This window comes from Melitaea cinxia, chromosome 20 (genome assembly GCF_905220565.1).
Source record: "Melitaea cinxia chromosome 20, ilMelCinx1.1, whole genome shotgun sequence".
Classification (NCBI taxonomy): Eukaryota; Metazoa; Arthropoda; class Insecta; order Lepidoptera; family Nymphalidae; genus Melitaea; species Melitaea cinxia.
In genome coordinates this window covers 3,474,913-3,499,407 of record NC_059413.1, presented here as the reverse complement: position 1 = coordinate 3,499,407, position 24,495 = coordinate 3,474,913, and the positions used below count along the sequence as shown (strand labels likewise).

Sequence of the window (24,495 nt, the reverse complement as noted above, 5' to 3'; positions counted from 1 at the left end):
CGGTACTTTTTGAGTTTATCCCGGACATACATACAGACAAACAGACAAAAATTCTAAAAACTATATTTTGGCTTCGGTATCGATTGTAGATCACACCCCAAGTATTCTTTTAAAAAAATATTCAATGTACAGTTTTGACTTTCCTACCATTTTATTATATGTATAGATAACTACAGACTAATTAGCCAACGTTGCTGTCATACAGTTTGCATTCTCTGAAATATTTTAATGCTGTGTTTTCCTTGTTATTTTCCGGAACTATAATAATTATAAAATTATGTAAAATCATTTATATATTAGATAAGTTTTTCGTTATATTTGGTTCTCCTGGGAATTTCTATACAGTCATTAAAACCCACTGATAAACCTCGCGTATTACGCAGATTTATGTATACGAGTATAATTAACAGAATTCGTACAATCTTGTTGAATTAAAATCAAAATTTTACAATTCAAATAGCTTCCAAAGCACTTGTGAATCATCTGTCGCGAGTGTAATAAAAATAATGTAAAGGTATAGTATTTTTTAAATTTAATTATAGTCATTATAAAGATAACAAATTTAGAATCTAAAATCTACTAAAAGAATCGGCTAGAACATGAAAACTTAGAGCTGGTTTCACCGGTAGTGGACCGTCAAAATTATTCTGCAAATGAAAACTGCATTACATTCTTTTTCTGCTCAATTAATAAACTACAAATATTAGATTCACGTTTGCGAATAGAAACACATCATAAATGTTGTGGAATTCTATCGTAAAAAATAATATAACTTTTATCTGTTAGATATCGTCATCCGTCAAACAGCTCACACAAGTGGTAAACTAGATCCCTTACTCCTTAAAACCAACATCAATAGAGTACCCTATCGTTGAATATACAGTCAAATATTATCCTGCATGAATGTGAAAATAAATGTAAAATTTAAAATATGAATTTGTAAGAACATGTTTGGCCCATGGAATCACTGGACTTTCCTTTAAGCTGCGCTAAATTAATTTACTAATTATTTGAATTACGCGTTTCTTTCTGACTGTGACATTTTCCAATTGATAGCTCAATAATGTTAGAAAAGTTAAAAGAGTTTCTTGTTGTATAGTAATCATGTGAGAGTGTCACTGAGGCACAGCAGCAAATATTATGCACAAAATCTAGAGCAGCCCAATTAAGGAAGTATCATGAACTTGCAGAAGATCATAGCTAAATAACACTGCTTTCAATCACGCATAATGGACCACCTTTGCGTCTAAATGCGGAAAACCGAGCCCATTACAATACAATTACAACACTGCTTTCAAGGAGTGTTGTGTCCTTGTGGTGAGAAGATGATTGGGAGGTAGAGGCGGCAACGCGCTTGCGATGCTTCTGGTGTTGCAGATATATATATTACGGAAACCGCCTACCACCAGGTAGGTCGTACGTTTGTTTGCCACCACGGTCGCGTAAAAATAGCGAATGATTGATAACTAAAAGACAAAGAAGTTTTTCATAATCCCAAAGTCAAAAATAATAAAGAAATGTCGTCAGCGTAGGACCACGTCCTAGATTTTCTAGGCAGTCACAGGACTGTCTATCTTCAGTCTTATATAATAAATCGCCTGTACGTTAACTGCTATGCATGATGTTATTAAAAGGCATGTGCAATTTACATCTATGTACAAAAAATCATTCAATTAATAGTATTAAGTTTAGCTGCAAATTGGGTTAACATAAATAAAATTGATAAGTGTTCATATATTTTTATTTTTTTCGCATAGGAACAAACGGAATTGGTAAAAACGGTAAAATATACAAATATTGCGTATTAATATTACTTTATATACAAATATGTCTTTACTATCGAAACAACATTTAATAAAATTTGGCGTTTCTTAAATAAGTGCATTGTAGTTTATATCTAACTATATTTGGCACTTAATGATTTTTCTAAAAAATATGTACCCATGTTAAAACAATTTATTAATTTAAGCTTTTACCGCCACTTTCAACAAAACTAAATACGGAAGTTACGGCGATTGTTATTTTGAATCTCTTAATATTCCGGCGAAGTTGCAGACAATCGCGGCAAGTTCCGTATACTCGTAAGAGCAATAAAAAAATCATCAAATTTTCAAAATGTTTCAAACTATTCTCGATGGGAAAATAATTATGCAAAAAATATCGGTTATTATACAATTTTTTAATAGTTATTTATAAGCAATGGTCACTCTTATATCCTATCTACGTCTATCACCAAGTTATATTTTTGACTAACACCATATCACAAATTGCTTATCACTCACAAGAGTAAAATACACACTACTCGTACATCTATTACACATTTCTTTTTAACATTATTTTCTCGACGTTAGTTGTTTGAAAGAAATCGCTGTTTTACGATAAGATCGTCTGTATATACAACACTGTCTAGTTATAATGATTTTTTTTGTATTTACAGTAAAGGATAATAATAATAATTTGAAAACAGAAGCCTTACAGTCAATTATATACATAAATCTTGAACGACAATAGGCAATAAACAAACATGATTATGCAGCTTAAAGCTTTTATTGAAAGTTATAAAAGTACTTAGAACAACTAATATTCATTATTTCTAGTGTCTCACGTATAAAATTAGTGACTTGTTGCTGATAAAGTTAATTTTCCACATAAGTTATTGATAGGATTTATCTGCATGAAGTGAAAGAACATGAAAGATGAAAAAAAAAATATGAAAGAACATACTCTCAGGGCTTAACATACTGTCTACGTTTCACCCCCTCTAATAAAATTAAATTTGATTATAGAAATATTTGACTAATAAGTTAGTTTGATCGTAAACAAGAAAAAAGTTAAAAACTATAAACCTTTAGAGGGCGCCACATTCAATATAATGTGACACCAAATAGCCTATAATCAGTAGACATTTATGACGCTTTCAATGATAGTTATCATTTGTCTAAATATGAGAAGTAGTTTGAGATACATGAGGCAACAGATGACCGTAAATAATAGCTAAAATTGTAACCCTCCTGTTGGCTTTACCGCAGTTGGGTAAAAAGAAATATATATAATAATCTTGTACCTGTTGGATACCTATTATACTTCAGATAGCTTTCTTTATCAGTAACCGATGAAAGAAAATAACTCTAATATACATTTTCTCATTATACAAGAAACTTGTTTCACACACACGTATTTAAATAGAAATTAATTTTCCTAATAATGATCGTCGACTACCTCAGGCTGTTAATGTATTTCATGAGATTAAACACCACTATAACCCCCATGATGTCCGTGTATCCTTCGTGGTTTGTATTTGGTGAAGAATTACATAGATTTTGTCGACAGTAACAGTATCTGAAATGATAAAAAAATATTACAATAAAAAAAATATTAAATGTACGAATATAATGATTTATCTATATATCAAAAAATCTCGTGTCTCGTTGTTTGTTCGCCCTAATCTCCGACACTACTTGACACCGATTCTAATGAAATTTCGCACTGATACGCGAAATTGTCCAACTTAAAATAGGCTATATTTTGTTTCGATTAATGACCGCGATATTTTTATTGCAAATATTTAAAAAAATGGTGGTGCTAGGTTTGCTAGGTCAGCTTGCAATAATAATAACAGGAAAAAAATATGTAAATAAATAAATGTGTAAAAGACGGTCTTATTGCTATTCTTTTCCATACAACCTTGAAAAAGAAGTAATGCAAGGAATTCGATAAGCATTAAAATAGTAGCTACATACAGTTATATGGCGTATATACTGAACCCTGAGACAGAGAAATGAAAAAACGAGTGTGCGAACCCTCACGAATGAAGTAAAACTTCTATAGTTGCCCTCACAGTAATATACGAAACATAACTCACTCTTTCTATCTTCACTAACTTTTATCTCTCTAAACTTCCGTTCGCCATTTCCAATCACACTTTTCGTAACGCTCTCGTCACGCATTCATCAGCTTACTCCCCAGGTCAAGCGTGCGTAAAGAAGGTTTTACTTCAAAGATATAAGTTCAAATTTTATAATTAAATTATCATGATTACACATTATATGATACGGTTTTTACTAAAAAATTGACCGTCAATAGTTTCATTATCGAGTAGACTTGATTAGTTTAAACACGAAACAGCTGGCCTTTCGAGTTTCGTCTGACCTTAAGTTTTATAAACTCTCAAGGTTATATAATTTTATATTTCAATGAAAATATAATTAGGTATCGTATACCACTCCTTATTTTTACTGATTTTGCTAATTTTCTACATTGTGGTTGATTACTTGATTAAAGTTATACGTAGTGATTTTTATTATCGAGAGATATTAGGTATACTCGTAATACACCAAAATTTACTTGTCCAAAATCTGTTGTAGTTGTTATTTTTCTTTGAACGAATAATGATAGTTTTTGTGTATGTTAATATTCAGTATTATATTGAATAGCATTAGTTGTTTTATAATAAAACTAGCTGTGCCCGCGACTTCGTACGCGTGTAATTCAACAAAAAAGTTATTGTTCGAACTTCGCAGGGTTATAAAATAAAATAAAAAATCTAAAATAAAGGTACCATAAGTTACTCCTTATTACCTCAGCTCTATGCCACTTAATTAATTATTATTTTGGAATATGTATCTTGTATACATCCACATGCATTTAGTAAAAAGCGGTTATTTTAATATTACAAACAGACACACCAATTTTATTTATTTGTATAAATAATAAAATAAAAATTAAGACGTCACAAAACCATTTTTTAAAGTAGATATATTTTTGTTATCAGTTTTTCGGTGTATAAGCGTGGGAAAAAAAGTTCTGAAATTTTAAACTTAAAAAAATGCTAGTAGCGAACATAGTACTATCTTTTATGATAGGAAAAAATTATATGTAATCACCTAGTTGGGGTTATCCTTTCCCCCTTGTCATCCGTGTGCGTACATCCCTCTTCATAAGGCTCCAATATCTCCATCTGAGGCGACCAAGCGCCGTCTTTGTAGGCGTGATACTCGTGTTTTTGAGTTGCACAATCGCGTAGCACTCCCGTGATTCTTACTGAAAAATATAAAATAGATATCTATATCAAGCATAAAATCTACAGGACCTGAAGATACCCGTACTCTAATATATTTACTTAATACTAGTAGTACGCTGTGTGGCTACGGTAGTAAAGAATATAGCCAGCCCCTCTCTTCCCGTGGGTGTCGTAAGAAGCGACTAAGGGATAACACAGTACCACTACCACCTTGGAACTTAAAAAGCCAACAGATGGCGGGATAACCATCCAACAGCTGGCTTTGAAATTCTCGGGCCGAAGACGGACGGCAGCGTCTTCGGTGTGACAAAGCCCGCCCTGCGGTCACCAACCCGCCTGCCCAGCGTGGTGACTATGAGCAAAACACATGAGTTCACGCCACTTTTGGCGCGAACTTGTGGAAGCCTATGTCCAGCAGTGGACTGCAATAGGCTAAAATGATGATGATGATGAATACTAAGTAGATACGTGCAACCTGTTTTGTCATTTTACCCAATTTCCATAAAATATGACAAACACTATTGTCTCTTAAACAGGAAATCAAACTTGATTATTTGAGATTTCTAATCTACCAAACTATAGTTAGAATATAAATGGCTATAATGATGTATATAATATAATATAAAAAGATAACGCATATATATCACGGTCGGTGTATATGGCCTCTACAATTATTACTATCCTTGTTAATAGCAAGCAGGTAAGCAAACTTGACTACTTCCCTTGACCAAGACCCGATACTCGTTAATTACCGAATGCTACATCGCTTGAAATTCGACCTCGTTTATACGACTTGCTAACGATTTCATGTATATTTAATTACTTTTTCCGCATTGCTAGAATCAAATTTTAATAACGCACATTCTATTTATTTATTTTCACCTACTATCATTCATCTGTAACGATATTTATTTAATGTGTATTTTACCGGTGGCTGATAATACAGCTATCTAACGTGGCGTTAAACGTATCCACCGAATAAAAGTTTATGGTATATTTTTTTTAGTTTCCAACATCATACTCAATTTTACACGTCAGATAATAATATTCCTATATATATTACTTTAGTAGCTAAATTGAAAAAGGTCCCTATGGGTCTGCTTAACCTCGTAACGTTTTAATCGCTTAAAGTGAAGCTACTGCTGCTGTGATTGATTCGATATGCAGAATTCTGTACAGGAAAATCGGAAAAACATCCACAGCTATTCGTTGAGACGAAATTGAACCTATCAGTTACTGAGGTAGGGCACAGCAGGAATTTCCTGTTCAAAATATGGAGCAGCCCGACTGGGGTTATTACCCCTCGACCTTACAGAAGATCACAGCAAAATAATACTGTTTTCAAGCAGTATTGTGTTCCTGTTGGTGAGTAAGGTGACCAGAGCTCCTATGGGGATTGGGGATTGGGTCGGCAACGCGCTTGCGATGTTTCTGGTGTTGCAGGTGTCTATAAGCTACGGTAATCGTTTACCATCAGGTGAGCCGTACGCTTGTTTGCCGACCTAGTGACATAAAAAAAAAAAAACTTAACTGAGGTAGGGCGCAGCAGGAAATATTGTGCTCGAAATCCGAAGGAACTCGACTGAGAAAGTATCTCGACCTTACCTAAATAACACTTCTAACAGTCACAGCTTAATTATTTTGCTATCAAGCAGTGTTGTATTCCTTAGATGAGTAAGGTGACCATAGCTCCTGGGGGATTGAGGGTATACATTAATATAAAAGGATACAACAACCATTAAGGATTTAAAACATACCTCCATTCTGTATATCGAGATGAAATTCCTGCTTCATGCACATCGTAGAAAAGGGACAGTCAACTATGAATTTGTCTGAATGGTCGAAGTGCATACAGAGTCGTTTCGTCGTGTTGTAGTACTGGCCAGGCGGTGGGTTGATCAAACACTGGTAGCACTGTAACGATGACACTTCTGAAAAAAAAAAGAAATAATATTTATCTATCCATATAAAAGTCTCTAAATGTATCGCTAAGCGCACAACTCAAGAAAGGTTAGACCTATTCTAGCCAATTTTTTAAAGTTTTTGCTAATTCTTCGTACGTTCTTATGAAACTAAGAATTAAGAAAATTGCACTGATAATTGAAAATTTTCAGAAACCGTAATAGGAGATACGAACAATAAACGGACTTCAACCATCTGATTAATGGATGAAAATTATTTTATATTTATTTTTATTTATTGAAAAAATAACCGTGAAAGAGTTGCAAAAATCCTGGCCAGGCTGTATTTAATTCAAAATAGAAAAATTTATTTTTATTTAAAAATGGAACTCGTCAGGAGTTTAAAGATTAAATTTAATAGCTACCAACAGTATGAAGCTTGTATAAAATAGAAACGTTAGGTTGTATAATATTTTTCTATCATAACTACTGGGTGGCAGGTGTAAACAGGTATGTATATTTCACCCATCTTTTTAATTAAAAAAAAAATCCTACATCAAAATGGGCGCTGTTACATTGCGAATACGATGGCATAGGGTTGTCTGCTAAAAGTCAGATTTAAATGGCGGTTACCGAATATAATATAGTCTGGCCGAGAATGTACCAGCCAACTTTATAGCGATTTATTTTAATATACTAAAGAAGATAAATACTTAATTTTTATCCACTACGCAGACGAGTCGAGATCATGTTTATTTCGTATTTTAAACTATAACGATTATTTAAATTTCAAGCGTTTGATAGTTCGTAAGGTACCACGGTCTTATACATATACAGGTCTTGCAACTTTTAATGGGCCAAATAACATTCCGCGTCTATTAAACGCTTAAAATAAATATATAAATATTTGAATCTGCAACTCCAGAAGTATTGCAAGCGCATTGCCAACTACCCCAAACCGCCCCAAGAGCTCTGGTTACCTTACGACTAATCACACCACCACTACTACTCACCATTACCATTACCACTCACCCCAGAAACACAACACTGCTTGAAAGCAGTATTATTTGGTTATGATCTTCCCTGCCTGCACCCGCCTGCCCAGCGTGATGACTAAAGGCAACAGCAAATTGCATAATTCTTTTTTTAACCAAGTACAAAAAAGGAAAGAAATGTATTATTTATTGTACGAACAAGGCTTACAGAAGACAGAAAAATGATATAGGTATTCACGAAAAAAAGGACGGTAGGAACTTCGCCGCGATATATTTCCTAGCAGTTGTCGTCCAAATGTCAAAAACCCCAAAAGATTACTTCAATAGTGGTAGAAATTTAACGACGATATGTACACTTGTCATTCGTTACTCCAATTATTATTCTATAAATTAATAATGTGCCATAATATCAAATTAAAGTACGTAGTATTGTTTGCTGGTTATGAATCATGTATTTTCTTAGACGCCCACGCTAATTCGCATTACGCATGCGTTGGTGAATGACCTTTCTTGGAACCTTGTGTTCGTACCAACTTACAAACCAAAAATATATTTTAAATTCTAATACAAATGCATTCTATACGAACAATAAATATTGATATGAGTTAATATACAAGTATAAGATGTTCGACTCCTGCGTTCTTTCTAATGGGGGATTTTGTTGGTGTTATTAATCACGCTCCGCGTGAAAAAAAAATCCTAACTCTTTCTTAAATTTTACTTTTGGTCTAAGATCCAAACCTAAGTTGATTTTTACCGAGCTGATGGTGATAATAGAATGAAACATATTTTCTAATAAAGTTAAAAATGGGTTGCCTAAACAAATCCTGGACTGACTATTTTTACTGGACTACTGTTACACCTACAGAAACACCCATTTATAGGAATGCAGTTAGAAGTCGAACACCCTATGTATGTAATCTCTTTGTTTAATAAAAAATATATCGAAGTGAAGAAAGTCTTTATCTCAATTTCAATTTTTCATACAAGTAAAATCGGAACTTAGTTTTTTTTTTTTTAGAATAATGGTTATTTTTGTGTCATTACAACTGTGTTTATACCATATTTTCTTGAATTAAAAATAATAAAAGAAATATATATAATGATATACAATATGAAATTAGTATAAATACTGAGTTTTGTCTTTATGCGTGGGAGGCATAGATTTTGGTGTTTTGATTCAACGATGTTGAAATGATAGCATTTCATCATCAACATCGTATTAGTTATAACAACATTATAAGCAAAGCAAACTTATATTTTCAATAAATCATATTTAGAATTTGTAAACATAAAAATATTTTTATAGACCTAAAGCTAAAATTGGTAAGGATAAAATATTGTTTTTTGATTAAAATATAGTTTTATGGATTAAAAGATCTTTTAACGTGCATTACATCATCCTTCCATTACTTCATCCTTGCGTGAAGTGTCTTAGAATATTATTATACCGTGTAATCTTTAAGATACAAGTTGACATTTTATTGATACGTATTTTGTATTCTAGCACACAAGTTGGACAGAAAAACAATCGAACAAAAATTGTGGGAATATTTTTTTGTATTTTTTGTATCTGTTTGCAACTGTCTGTTGTAAATGTTTTAATATATTACGAATATATCAAACCAACTGACTCAGCGAAGTTCCTACCGTCATATTTTTTTTTCGTGAATACCTAGGTATATCATTTTTTTGTCTTCTGTAAACCTTGGTCGTACAATAAAGAATACATTTGTTTCCTTTTTTGTACACGGTTAAAAAAAGAATTATACAATTGGGTGTTGGTTGGAAGTTCTGGGCGTACACATGTCGGCGATTTAATTTATTTATATAAAAAAATAAATAAATAAATAAATAATAAATAAGCCTTTTTATTTATCATTTCATTTAGCATACATTTTCGTTGACAAATAAATTATCATATAGTTTGTTACATTATAATTACCTTACCAATTAACTAAAAGAAAAAATATCTCTATAAATTAAATTAAAATCATAATTGCGATAAAATGTTTATAGCTTTTAAAATTAATTATTAAAAAAAAAATTTACATTTAAAATTTCATTCTTATAAAAAATATATATAAACGATATAATAAGTATTTAAGTTTATTAATAATTGCGAAATATGAATAGAAAATATTGAAAAAAATTGATCAATAAGTTAAAATTATCAATAGCTTAAAAAATAAATGAGAACCCCTCTATAGGGTAAAGGCCTCCTCCATTTGTGACCACAGATTTCTATTCTTTGCTCCAGTATGCCATTCCTTTCCTGCTATAGCTTGGATATCATCGACCCATCTTTTGCTCGGTCTTCCTCTCTTTCTTTTCCCCTTGGGTCCTTCCCATATCACCACTCGTTTGGTCCATCGAGTATCGTGCATTCTAGCCAGATGTCCTGCCCATTTCCATTTCAATTTCATAGAGTGATGTAAGAAGTCTATTAATTTTGTTCTTTTTCTTATGATGCTGTTACGTGTTTTGTTTATTCTTCTTATAGATAGGATTGATCTTTCCATTGCTGCTTGGCATGTTCGTATTTTTTCTTTTATCTGTTTAGTGAATATCCAAGTTTGTGAACCGTACGTAAGGCAGGGAAGAATACCACTATCCATTACTACCTTTTTAATATAAAGCGGCAATTCTCCTTTAAATATCTCTCTGTGGGCCCAGAATTTTTGCCATGATATATTTATTCTTCTTAATATTTCTTCAAAATTATTGTTAGAATGGAATGATACTTGTTTTCCAAGGTAAATATAGGAGTCAACATAGTCCAGGTATACGTTTCCAATTTTAATAGGTGTTTTTGTAGAATTTGTCATCAGTTTTGTTTTATCTAGGTTCATTTCCAAACCAACTTGTTCACTCTCTAGTTGTAGTGATTGAATCATTTTTTCAAGTTGTGCACCGGATTCTGAGAATAATATTATGTCGTCTGCGAAGCGGAGGTGACTAAGGTGAGTATTTTTTATCTGGATACCGAGGTCTTTCCAGTCGAGGTTTTTAAATATGTTTTCTAGCACCGCTATAAAGAGTTTAGGCGATAGAGGGTCGCCTTGCTTCACACCTCTTTTGATTTTTATTTCTGGACCACTAGTTTCTAATTTCACTCTGCTTGTGCTCCTCTCATAGATGTCTCGTATTATGTTGCAGTACGTTTGGTCTATTTTATTATCTGCAAGGGCTTTCCAGATTGATTTATGTGAGATAGAGTCGAATGCCTTCTGATAATCCACAAAGGCTAGGTAGAGAGGCCTTTGAAATTCTTTATATTTTTCTAAAATATTTTCGAGGACATGAATGTGGTCGATTGTTGAGTAGCCCTTTCTAAAACCTGCCTGCTCTACTGGCTGATTTTCATCGATTTTTTCAGTTACTCGACTTAATATGCAGGATGAGAAGAGTTTATATAGACTGGGCAAAAGGCTAATAGGTCTGTAGTTTTTTATATTTTTTGGATCGCCTTTTTTGTACAATAATATTATGTTCGACTTTGTCCATTGCTCAGGCACTCTCTGTTCTTCGGTAATTTTATTAAATAACATGGTTATTACTGGTGTTAGAATTGTTGTTCCGAGTTTTATTGCTTCGTTTGGGATTCCATCAGGGCCAGGACTCTTTTCTGGTTTTAGTTTCTCTATTTTCTGCGCTATCTCTTTTTCATTCCATACAAGAGCGGTAGATTCTTTTTGAGAGTAGAAACTGTGAGGTCCGACGTGGTCGCATGTGCTTTTTTGATCATAGAGATTTTCGAAAAATTTTGTAGCTATTTCAAGTATATTATCTCTACTAGTTGTACTGGTAGAGTTTTCTGTTAAACTTGATATCCAAGATTTACATGTGCGGAGCTCTTTATATGCTCGTTTGCAGCTTCTACTTTTAACTAGATGTTTCTCTATTATGTCTGATCTGTACATGTTGTAGTCTTTTCTAATGTTTTTATTAGTTTTTTTGTAAATTAAGCTAAGATTCCTTCTATCTTCTGAATTTTTTGGCTTCAAAATTTGTAACTGATGGCGTTGTTTAATTAGATTTAAAGTTTCTTCAGTAAGAATTGTATTTGCCTTGGTTTTCTTTACTTTTTTATCCATTTTTAGGCTTTCCAATATACATTTTTCTAATATATTATAAACAGTTTGACCCGAATATGTATTACCTATCTTTATAGCTTCTATGTTATTTTTTAATTTCTGTAAAAAAAAATCAGCATGATTTTGATTTGTTAGTGTGTAATTTGGAGACTTGTATTTTATTCGGCTTTTTTTCATTGGTATAAGTGATATTTTTGATCTAATCATTCTATGGTCTGATGAAAACATAATGCAGTTTAGAACTTGCACGTCATGGAATCGTTTAGGAAAATTTGACAATATATAATCTATTTCGTTTGTAGTTTTTTGGTCCGGCGATTTCCATGTCCATTTCCGGCTGGGGTTTTTCTTAAAAAAAGTGTTCATAATGGACAAATTATATTCTTGAGCATAATGTATTAATTGCTGTCCTCTTGGGCTTCTAAATCCGTAACCAAATTTTCCAAAGATATGACCGTCCAAAGGGTTCGTTTTTCCCACTCTCGCATTAAAATCGCCCATTACTATTACATTTTTGCTGCAATTTTGGTGAGCTTTATTTAAAGTATTATAAAAATCATCTATCTCTGAAACTTCACACTCTTCGGTGGGTGCACAAACCTGAATAATTGATATTGTGAAGCTATTTATTTCTATGTCTAAGAGTGCTACTCGCTCTGAAAATCCTCTGAAGCTTTTTATACAGGGTTTGAGATACTTTTTCACGATGAAGCCAACTCCATGCCGTCCTTTTGTTTGTCCGTTATAACACAATATAAAATTTTCATATTCATCAATACCATAACCCAATTTTCTTATTTCTGACAGTCCAATGACGTCATATTTGATGTTTTTTAACGCGTTTGTTAATTCTATTAATTTTGTACTACTTGCTAACGTTCTCACATTATATGTACCAATAAAAAAGTTATTTGTTGTTTTCTTCTTTTATTATTATATATAATATATAATTATAATATATAATTTATTTATATAGGTATAATTTATTAAAATTAACATGAAACAAAGCATTTGAGAATTTTAATTCTATTTTGTACTTTAATTTAATTTAATTAATTATGTATGAGCCTTACGCGTGATTGTAAGAATCAAAAGAAACTTCTAGAAATGTCCATTTCTTATTTATTACCTTAGCATCAGACGATCGTATGTGTGTTTAGAATATTTATTTATTAACCTTTACTCCATAGACGCGGAAATTTAACTAAACAGATAATTAGTATATTATAGAACAATTAACATAACAGTAGTTTTCGTTAAGTCAGCGATCTACGGTTGAATACACTAGTCGCTTCCTTATTCGTTAAATGTGTAAAAAGAAATGAACATTCAGCTTTCAACGTATTATTTGTTACATACTAATTGTTGAGTAATATGCTTGTGGCGCACCCACACATTTATGAACAATTTATATTAGGATAATATCAGACCTCATTTTGTTCTTATATTTTTATAAAAATATTTTTTGATGAGACGTCAACAATTTATATTTTACATTTATTCTCTACGATTTATTTTTTCCTATGTGTAAATTGATTTTGGTTATTTTATCGTAAAATAAAAACTTAATGGAACCTTTAAGGATATTTCATTTATTTTTTAACCGACTTCCGAAAAAGGAGGAGGTTCTTGATTCGTGTTTTTTTTTTAAATGTATGTTACATCAGAACTTCTGACCGGGTGAACCGGTTTCGACAAAATTTTTTTAATCGAAAGGTGCTGTGTGTCAATTGGTCTCATTTAAATTTATTTGAGATCTAACAATTAATTTTCGAGTTATATCTAATAATGCGTTTTTACTTGACGCTTTTTTCGTCGACCTACGTTGTATTTTACCGCATAACTTTCTACTAGATGTACCGATTTTAATAATTCTTTTTTTGATGGAAAGGAGATATCCCTAGTTTGGTACCATGATAAGGAAACCAGGATCTGATGATGGAATCCCAGAGAAATCGAGGGAAACTCGAAAATCCACAATAAATTTTTACTATGTGTACCGATTTTGATAAATTTTAATTTTATCGAAAGCTGATGTTTATCATGTGATCATATTGAAATTTTATCGAGATCTGATCACTGCTTTTTGAGTAATCTTTGATAACGCGTAGTTACTTGACTACTTTTTCGTCGATCTACGCTATATTACTTGTCGATGTAATTGAAGTCAGTTTTTTTTTCGTTTAACACAAACACAATTATTTTAATTATTAGCTCATAACTTTTAGCTGGTTGTACCGATTTGATTTTTTATACAAAATAAATTAAAATCAGCGAGAAAAAAAATTATATTATTGTTTACGATAAATATGTATCACAGTAAAAACGTCGACTTATTTCATTACAACTTAAGCTCTCATAATAAAATCTTAAGAAAGAAATACATTCCAGAAGTATTACGGTGCGTATTTGTAATGTTTTATAGTCATCGTAAAAATAGTATTGTAACGATGTAGAATCGACAACGAAATATATTGATGGACTTATATTAATACTGTAGTACCTAGGTCTATTTCTGTTCATTAAAGGTTTTTTTCTGTGGGCAGTCTATTTCTGTTTTTAATTTTGGAAACAGTAGTGTAAAATTGGAAATGTCAATATCTAATTAATTATACATTAACCAACAAAATTTCCACTTATCATTAGTATTTTGTCGTAGTACATATAATAATTGTTTTCTTTCTTGTAACATTACGTAATAATCTGAATTAGTGGTCGCCCAGTTGTCGAAATTCGACCATAATTAATTTAAATTAAGAGTTTTAACAAAAGAGTATACATGTATGCGTTTGAGTGTCAAATACATGGTAGCGTGTGTAATGTTTTTTTTTTATTGAGTTAATATATTTTTTATTCATAATTAAAAAAAATATTAGCATTCTGCACTTCTTCTCTATATAAACTATAAGTGTGCGAAATTTCATACTCCTCCGTCCGCGCAATTTTCATAAAAAGAGGTACAAAGTTTTTGCTTCATGTATTAATATATAGATTAATTTATGACATTTTAGTCAACATTCATGTTTGGTCTATTTGTAAAACAAAAAATTAAATATAAATATTTCACAATAAAGCGATTACGTAAAGAGAAGACTTAACAAAGTAAATATATTTAATATAAGTACGAAAACGTTCTTATATGACTCGGTCTCGCGTAGAGATTTTTAGATTAGTCATAAGTGTTATAAGTCTTTTTTTAAACAATTTATTGCTGTATTAAGTAGTAAAATAAACAGTAATGTTATTAATTTGTAAATTAAGTAGTACATAACATTTGTAAACCAAAAAAGTTTTCTGAATTTGTCTGGGTGCTAAATTTCATATTGTACGATTAATGGCAAAGAATGGCTTATCCCTAGGAGCGATATCTTCCAGTCAATTAAAGGTGGATGTGGAAAAAAAAATGGTAAAAAAATTAACCTTAAATGTACGTCAAAACAAGCAAAACTTGCGAAGTGTGTCAAGATTAATTTGAATACATAAAGTAGACAAGCACACATGTTTATTGATTTAAACTTTTTGCACGCTTATCTACTATGTTCAAGTCAACAGTCAAAAAAAAAAGAAAAGAAAAACTGTCCTAAAATAATAAAAAAAATAATAATAAGCAGTAGATGGCTCACTGTACCTACATGTCCTACATTCTCACAATAGATCTGCTAAAAGTAAAAAGTACTGATTGCAGATAATTCACTATTATAAAAAAAAAAAACTTAATTAATAAAGAAGACTAGCAACATATTTTTCTTAGCGCAAAACTCGAGAACAGCGAGAGCAATTCGGCTATTTTTTATGTCACTCCCAATAATTCGTAGTAGGTAATTACGAAATGAATAATTAACAAAGTTGAGCAGGAAATTGGGAAATTTCACTAAACTTCAAGTATTTGACAGTTCGCAAGACGGGTACTAGTGTATACAAAAAAATAAAATTGGGAGTGGCTGTTTGTAATATTAAAATAAACGTTTTTTACTAAATGCATATAGATTTATACATGATAAATATACCAAAATAACGTTTTTTCACAATTTTTGTCTGTCTGTCTGTCTGTTTGTTCAGGCTAAACTCAGAAACGACTGGACCGATTTTGACGGGACTTTCACTCATTACTCACTTTCATCTGATACAGTAAGGAGTAACTTAGGCTACTTTTATTTTAAAAAATTATTTATTTTATAACTCTGCGAACTGAACAATAACTTTGTTAAATTCCACGCGGACGAAATCGCAGGCACAGCTATAGTTTGTAATAGAAATAATCAACTTGGTCTTAAAAAATTACATTCATACCTACAAATACACATTTATAAATATATAATTTTAAAGTTTATATTAAAAAGTAGCGACCCGGTCTGACTTCGCACGGTTGCAAAAACTATCAGTGTTCCACTACTATATTATGCATGTATTATACATATAAACCTTCCTCTGGAATCACTCTATTTACTAAAGAAAAGTGCTTCAAAATCCGTTGCGCAGTTTTAAAGATCTAATCATACAGACTGTATTGTTGATGGATTAATAAAAACTTATTTATATTAATGTACAACTTTATTAATTAATCCTTATGAGCTAATTACATGTCTCTTGTATATTGCGATATATGTAATGAATATGTCGGACAACACTTACGCTGCGTTCAGGACAGCGTAAGGCTGCGTTCGCTACATCTTTCCCCTTTTTAAAAAAAATTTTTTTATAAACTTATTAACTGTATCCAACTTTTCTTCCCCTTTTACAAAAGAAAATATATATGTATACTTTTTTATTACATAAATGACAAATCTAATTATTTTTTACTACAATACAAGAGAGAAAAAAAAATATAAAAAAAAATAAAACAATATTATTATAGCTCCCAATTTCTATTGATCACCATTAATATGTCAATCAATAATGTGATTATTGATTGACATGTTGATTGTATGTGTATTTACACTCAACAAAGATCTAATTAGGTACTTACTTATTACTAATTACAGAAAAGAAAAAACAAAAACTGATTATAATTGACACTGCCCCAAATTTTTTTTTTTTTTTTTTTTTTTTTACTTAATTAAAGTTTTATATGACACATTTCTTTCATGTTACATTTTTTATTATACACAACACAATATGTACTTATATCTAAATTTTTATATGAGGAAACCTTGTAACCATTCACTCGACTTATTCTGAAGCATCACCAAATCATTTTATGCTCTTATATGATATGAAGTTCTACAATAAGTAACACCATTTGTGTCACTTACATTGTAAGACCTAAAATTATTTTTACTCACTATTTTTCCTTGTTGCCATTTTTTTCCATTAACATCTTTTTTGAACCAAACATTTTGTCCTATTAAAAATTCTGATCTATTCCTACTACGTAAATTATAATTTTTAATATTTCTGTTTTGCGTTTTACTCATTTCCAACTCTACATTAGTATTTATTTTAGGTTTTAAATACTGCATTGTCACAGGTAATTTAGTTTTTAAGTTTCTATTCATTAATAATTGTGCTGGAGAAAAATGTGTACCAGATACTGGGCTGCTTCTATATTGTAACAATGCTACTCTATAGTCAATGTTATCATCATAACATTTAAATAATATTTTCTTTGCTATTTGTACAGCACGTTCTGCCATTCCGTTCGACTGGGGATACTGTGGGCTAGAATAAGTGAACTTAAAACCCCATTCCGATGCAAATAGTTTACATTCTCTTGAGTCAAAGGGTATATGGTCCGATACTATTTCTGATGGTACACCAAAATTTGAAAATGAATCTATTAAACTATTAATAATACTACCAGCAGACTTATTCGATAACAATTTTATATCCAACCACTTTGAGTAGTAATCATACAAAACAAAGTAGTTTTTTCTCCTGAAGTCTAATATATCTACTCCTAGTTTAGAAAATGGTAATTTTGGTATGCTATGTGGTAACAATGGCTCTTTTATATTATTATTTTGATATGTTTGGCATATAAAACATTCTCTAACAAAATTTTCCAAGTGACAGTCTATTTTTGGCCAATAATATAATTCTCTTGCTAATTGTTTCATTTTTGTCATACCTATATGACCTTCATGTAACTTTTTGATATATTCTAGTCTTAAGTTTTTGGGTACTATTATTCTGTGATTTAAAAATACTATCCCTTCATCTACCGAGATATCAGTCTTGAATTTATAATAATAATTTAAATAATCTGGTATATTTTTAATTTTTTCTGGCCAACCGTTGCTATTGTACTCTATAATTTTTAATAATTCCTCATCCTTACTAGTTTCAGATATCAACTGTTGCTTTTGCTGTTCAGAACATTGTAGATATTGTGAAAGCCCTATGCAATGAATAACTTCATATAAGTATGACTCATCTATATCAGTACTTGGTAAATGTGATCTAGATAAAAGATCTGCTATAAACATCTGCTTTCCTTTTAAATATTTAAATTCGAGATCGTATTTTAATAATTTTAGTTTTAGTCTTTGCAACCTAGGTGAAGGAATATCATGGATGCTTTTTTTTAACAGTGATTCAAGTGGCTTGTGATCATTTAATATAGTAAATTTTTGACCATAAATATAATAATGAAATTTCTTTATTGACCATACGACACTAAGAAGTTCTTTTTCTATTTGTGAAAAATTTTGTTCTGCTGATGTTAAACTTCTAGATATGAAACTAATTGGTTTACCATTTTGTAGTAAACAGCCTCCTAAGCCATCTTTAGAAGCATCACATTGAATAACTATGGGTAATTTACTGTTAAAGCTTTGTAAAACAGGCGCTTTAGTGATAAAATTTTTTATATCTATAAATGATTTTTCATGAATCTCGGTCCATAACCACTCTACTTCTTTTTTTAATAATTCTCTTAACGGGGATATAATATTAGCTAAATTTGGTACAAATTTGCGCAAATAATTGACCATTCCTAAGAAAATTTGTAGCATTTTTTTATTTTCCGGACTTTTAATACTTACTATCGACTTGATTCTGTCTGGGTCTATTTTAATGCCTTCTTCAGAGAACACATGTCCAAAATATTTTACTTCTTTAAGTTTATATTGAAATTTATTTTTATTAAACTTTACATTACATTTTCTAGCACGTTCAAAAACCTGAGCCAAAATGACATCATTTTCTGCTTCTGACTTAGAGGCAATTAACAAATCATCACAATAAACTATCACACCTGGTATGTCGCCAAATGCTTTCTCGCTATAGCGTTGAAAAACTTCCGGTGCTACTGATACTCCGAATGGTAATCTTAAAAACTTATATGTTCCAAAAGGTGTACTAAAAGTGCATAAATCCGATGAGGAATCAGTTAACTTTATATTATAAAAACCATCAGACAAGTCTAAAACTGAGAACACTGACTTATTTGTTAATTTTGTAATAATTTCCTCATATGTGGGTATCAAATAATGTTCTCTTACAAGTACTTTATTAAGGTCTTTAGGATCCAAACATATTCGTAATGACTTATCTTTTTTTTCTATTATTACCAAATTGCTAACAAAGCTTTTAGGATGAGCTACCTTTTTAATGATTTGGTGATCCTCCAGAGTTTTTAGCTTGTCTTCTAAACGAGATCTTAGAGCCTGAGGGACTCGTCGAGGTGGCTTCACCACTGGCACTGTGCCAGTTTGTATATGCAGCTCCAAGGCTTCCTCAAATTGACCCACTCCCTGAAATAAGTCAATATTGTTGCTTATTAATATGTTTTTATGTTTTTCATCAGGTGAAATGATGCTCTTAATATTATTAATATCTTGTAACGTGGTGCAGACAGACATGTTTTTATTTGAGCTTATATTTATTTCCTCATTGGAACAGCTACTATTAATATTATTAAGCATTAGCATTTCTATTAACGAACTTAGGCCCAAAATAGGTTTTACATTTTCTTTTAATATTACAAACTCTGTTTTATATATTTTGTTTTTATTATACACATTTAATACTGTTTTACCTAATGGGTTTAACTGGCTGCCCCCAAAAACTTCTAATTTTATTTTAGTCTCAGACCAATAAGGATTTTCATCATCGACTATGTTTTTCAGATCACACAAGGACAATACATTACACTGAGCCCCTGTGTCACACTTAAACCTAATTTTTTTATTTTCTACGGGTAATATCACTGACCACTCTTTAATTTTATTAATATTTAATGAATGCACTTTAGCTAGTCATAGATCATTCTCATTGTTACCGTTTGACTTATTGTCAACGTCAATAGACTGGACCAATTTCTTTTTAAATTTACACCCCACACTGAAGTGGTTAGGTTTTTTACAGAACGAACATGTTTTGCCATAGGCTGGGCATGACCTAAGGCCATGTTGAGTATTACATTTTAAACATTTATAAACGTTATTTTTATACTTATCTTGGTTAACTGTATTTAACTTGTTGAAATGCATCTTTCGACCACCTGCACCGCCTGGCTTGCTCTGCACCGCATCAACCGCCACGGATGACCTCGACATCAGCTTTACATGTTGCTCCGATAGTTCAGACGACCTGCAGATGTCTACCGCTTTTTCCAGCGTTAAATCTTTTACTTCTAGTAGCCTTTGCTGCAATTTTTTCTCGTGTAATCCAATCACAATTTTATCCCGCAGAATTCTACTTTCCAATTTTTCGTAATTACATTTCCTTATTAACTTGGTAACATCTGAATAAAAACAATCAAATGGCTCGCCAGCTTCTTGAACCCGCATGTTGAATCGAAATGTATCTAAGACCTCATTTTGCTTCGGAATGAAATAGTCATCAAAAGCCACAATAATATCTTCATATTTAGAGGTTTCTGACTTTTTTAAAATATTGAAGTAGAGGTCTTGAGCTTGATATCCGACGCAATTCAATAAAATGGCCGCCTTTCGTGTTTCCGCGAGTCTGTCATAACCTGCCGCTGTTAAAAATATTTTAAAACTCTGCTTGAATCTAATCCATTGTGGACAGAGATTTTCAATCACATCCATCTTTAGTGGTGGCGGTGGTCTATATTCAATGCCCGACATATTAATTTTTTCATGTTCCGCTTCGGCCATTTGTCACCCGATTCCTCGTGTTGCTTATAAAGTATGTCTGTTGCTTATAAATTTTGTTGAACTTTTCTTGCTTCGTGGTTCTTGTACGACTGCGCCATGTATTGTTGATGGATTAATAAAAACTTATTTATATTAATGTACAACTTTATTAATTAATCCTTATGAGCTAATTACATGTCTCTTGTATATTGCGATATATGTAATGAATATGTCGGACAACACTTACGCTGCGTTCAGGACAGCGTAAGGCTGCGTTCGCTACACAGACAGCGGGAAGCGACTTTGTTTTATACTATGTAACGATTACAAAAATGTGTCGATTTAGAATTGCTGGATTTCATGCAAGGCATGTGTTTTAGTTTGTAGATATATATTAACAGTTTCTTTAAATAGTAAATGTCAAATTTCTTGCGGCTTATTCTCAGCAGAATCTTACGTTGCGAATTGCCGGTAACTTCCCATTGAATTTAATTCATTAATTAAAGGGTGATATATATATATATATATAATTCAATTTAATTGATAATAATTCAAAAGAGCTATTAACGACTACCTTAAGGTTGAGCTCTCTTTAAAATAGTTTTTTTTAAACTAATTTCGATATCTACGTATATAAACATTAATAAGTAAATACCTTCTATTTGATAAACATAACGATCCGCGACAGACCAAGTGGCTCTTTCGCCACTTGCCGATAAAAGCTATGATTTTTTTATTATTTGATATGATGATTATATGTATATGACTACTGTTTGTGTGTGTACGTGCTATGCGGCTGTAGAGGTTTGAATTGGCATCATGATGGCATTGACCTTGTTTATTATTATGTAAAGACGCGTGACGCGTTTGATTTGAAATTATCTCCGGCGTATGTTAGATATATTAATTAGTGTTACGGTTTTTTTTTTTTTTTATATACACACTGTCGTCTGGTCTTATGGTAAGCAACTTAATGCTTGTCACAGGTAATAGCAGACTGTTAACTAAATTTTTTGATAAATATAGTCATAATAATAATACATTTATAAATAAATACAAATATTACACCCAGACTCAGGCGGGAATCGAACCTATAACCTCCGGAGCGGAAAGCAGAGGTTATATTTATTTTATTTTGTTTTATTCATTAAATTGTATTTTCATTGTTTACTGAATTTTTGAACGGAACTTGTTTGATTTGGTTATCAAGTATAAAACTACTTTTAAAAATAAAGTAATTTGTTTTTAACCATTTCTAAGTAAATTTTACTTCATTTTAAGCTCAGTAATTAAAGACAAAGATTAAATAAAAATTCATTTCCGTTTAATCGTTCTATTGTAACATATATATATGTAAACTGCGCCTTTGAATGTTAAAACACTTTTAAATAATTGAGGTGTTACATTTAGCTTTTTACCGATAAGTAAGAATACGTATTTATTGGATTATCTTAATTTAATGTTTTATATTTAATAACGTATATAACAATTGTTATAGAAAGTTGTTACCCATGGCATGTAAACCAAGAGGTCAAGGCTACTGTGCCAATATTGAGAATAAAAACCTAATCATTGCTAAACTATCGAAAAATATGTGATGTGATCTCGCTGACTCCATTCAACCATGCAACGACGCACAAGCAATAGAATTTCTTATGACTAGCTGGTGTTCAAGAGTTTGTCTGCGCTTAATGTGTTTTATTTTTATTTGTTTCTAAGAGGTAAACTCAAAAACTGCTGGATCGCAATTTTTTTTTTACCAGCATCACGCTACGTTATCTATTTCAACGGTATGTCAATTTAAAAGGGGGAAATTAAACGGCTAAAATGGCCGTCAGTCATCATCATCATCATTTCAGCTTATTTCAGCCCACTGTTGGACACAGACCTCCCATAGTCACCACGCTGGGCTGGCGGGATGGTGACCGCAGGGCTGGCTTGGCCGTCAGTAACAGTCGTAATACACGCAAGGGAAGACACGAGTGGCAAGCTGTTGAGTAATAAATTCATATGTCACTTGAATTGGTCTCAATTTTAATTATATTAAAGACTTAGTTGTTTGACTGTAAGACTTTGTTGACATGTTTTAACAACAACTGCTATTGCCTTTAATATAAAATAAAAAATACTTTTTTTGTGTATTTTTGTCTGCGTTACAATTTCTCTTCAATGATTTAGACACTAATAACTCCACATCTAGACGGCGTGTCGAGATGAAACCTAGACCAGGTTTTAAGTTATAGTACCAAGTTCTTAACGACGAAATAGCAACATATTTCATGCAATAGATTATTTGTGATGCGGGATTAAACTTAGGTACAGACAGACGAAAATTTTAAAAGTAATTAATTTATTCAAAATATCTCACATTTAGGTCTTGCATCTATCTTTATGTATATATGAGAATTTTATATTCTTTGTAATACAATACCTGTAAGTATAAGAAGTACGTACCTGTGGCAACGAACGACATGACTGCCGCCAGGGCCAGAAAGTATTGCTCCATAGTTTAAGTCGCTCTCGCTAAATACTGTTTGATCCAGTTTTCATTTGCGTAATATATTTTACCATTGGGTCGAATGCTGTCTCTTAGTTTCCCTTGTTTGAAAAAATGTACTTCCCGGCAACCCTGAAAAATGTGACTTAATTTTAATACAAACTTTGTAGAAACAGAGATCTTAGTTACTTATACATTTTTTATTGTATAACTAGCTGACCCAGAAAACGTTGTTTTACCATATATATTTTACCCCCCTAACCCCCCCTGTAACACAGGGGTATGGAAAATAGATGTTAACCGATTTTCAGACCTACCCGATATGCAAAAAAAGTTGCATAAAAATCGGTCCAGCCGTTTCGGTGGAGTGTGGTAACTAACATTGTGATACAAGAATTTTATATATAAGAAATAAAAAATTTATTGTATATTTTACTGTACTTGAATAAAATTTCTAAATACTTCTAATACTAGAAAAATTATATGCCTACACTTTTGTTACATTTCTGACTGCTAGACATATTTTCTTTAAATAATATCTATAACATTAACACACGGTTGCCTGTTCCAAAGGTTAGCGATTTAATTATTGTGTTAAGGGTATAGCCGACTGATACAGATTTTTTTTCGATAAATACATACAAATAATTTATTTATTTATTTATTTAAAACATGTATCAAAATAAATGTCGGGACGGGAATCAAACCCACAACCGCCGGAGCAGAAAGCATCTGCTCTTCTCACAGTTCAGCAGTGTGCGGAGCGATTTACTGCATATTGCGCTAACGAACTTAATACTAAAATACTTATTTCAACATACGATGCGTACATCTTAGTAATGCCCATTTAGTTTGATGTATTATATTTATTATTGGATACTGATTGATTCAGCCGCTAACATCCCACTGCTGGTTATAGGCCTCTTTCCCGATTTAGAAGA

At 31.6% G+C, this 24,495-nt stretch overlaps 2 protein-coding genes across 2 annotated transcripts in view; one reads left to right on the top strand and one right to left on the bottom strand.

The window, feature by feature from the left end:
* The window catches only part of LOC123663755 (rabankyrin-5), a 102,073-nt gene that overhangs the window by 44,139 nt on the left and 33,439 nt on the right, over nucleotides 1-24,495 (top strand). The gene's annotated exons all lie outside the window — the stretch shown is intronic.
* Nucleotides 1,728-23,679, bottom strand: LOC123663758. The gene is made up of 4 exons (XM_045598424.1): nucleotides 23,512-23,679; nucleotides 6,778-6,951; nucleotides 4,884-5,040; nucleotides 1,728-3,339 (listed from the first exon to the last, which is right to left on the bottom strand). Exons 1-4 carry the CDS (start codon nucleotides 23,561-23,563, stop codon nucleotides 3,216-3,218), a joined length of 507 nt encoding a protein of 168 aa, XP_045454380.1. The 5' UTR covers nucleotides 23,564-23,679; the 3' UTR covers nucleotides 1,728-3,215.

What these genes read in the sequence shown, in the direction of transcription:
- LOC123663758 (XM_045598424.1), bottom strand. Translation starts at nt 23,563, where the DNA reads ATGGAGCAATACTTTCTGGCCCTGGCGGCAGTCATGTCGTTCGTTGCC. An exon ending in TCTCGATATACAGAATGGAG is followed by an intron (nt 5,041 to 6,777) that starts GTATGTTTTAAA and finishes TATATTTTTCAG; the next exon opens with TAAGAATCACGGGAGTGCTA. An exon ending in GAAAGGATAACCCCAACTAG is followed by an intron (nt 3,340 to 4,883) that starts GTGATTACATAT and finishes TTATCATTTCAG; the next exon opens with ATACTGTTACTGTCGACAAA.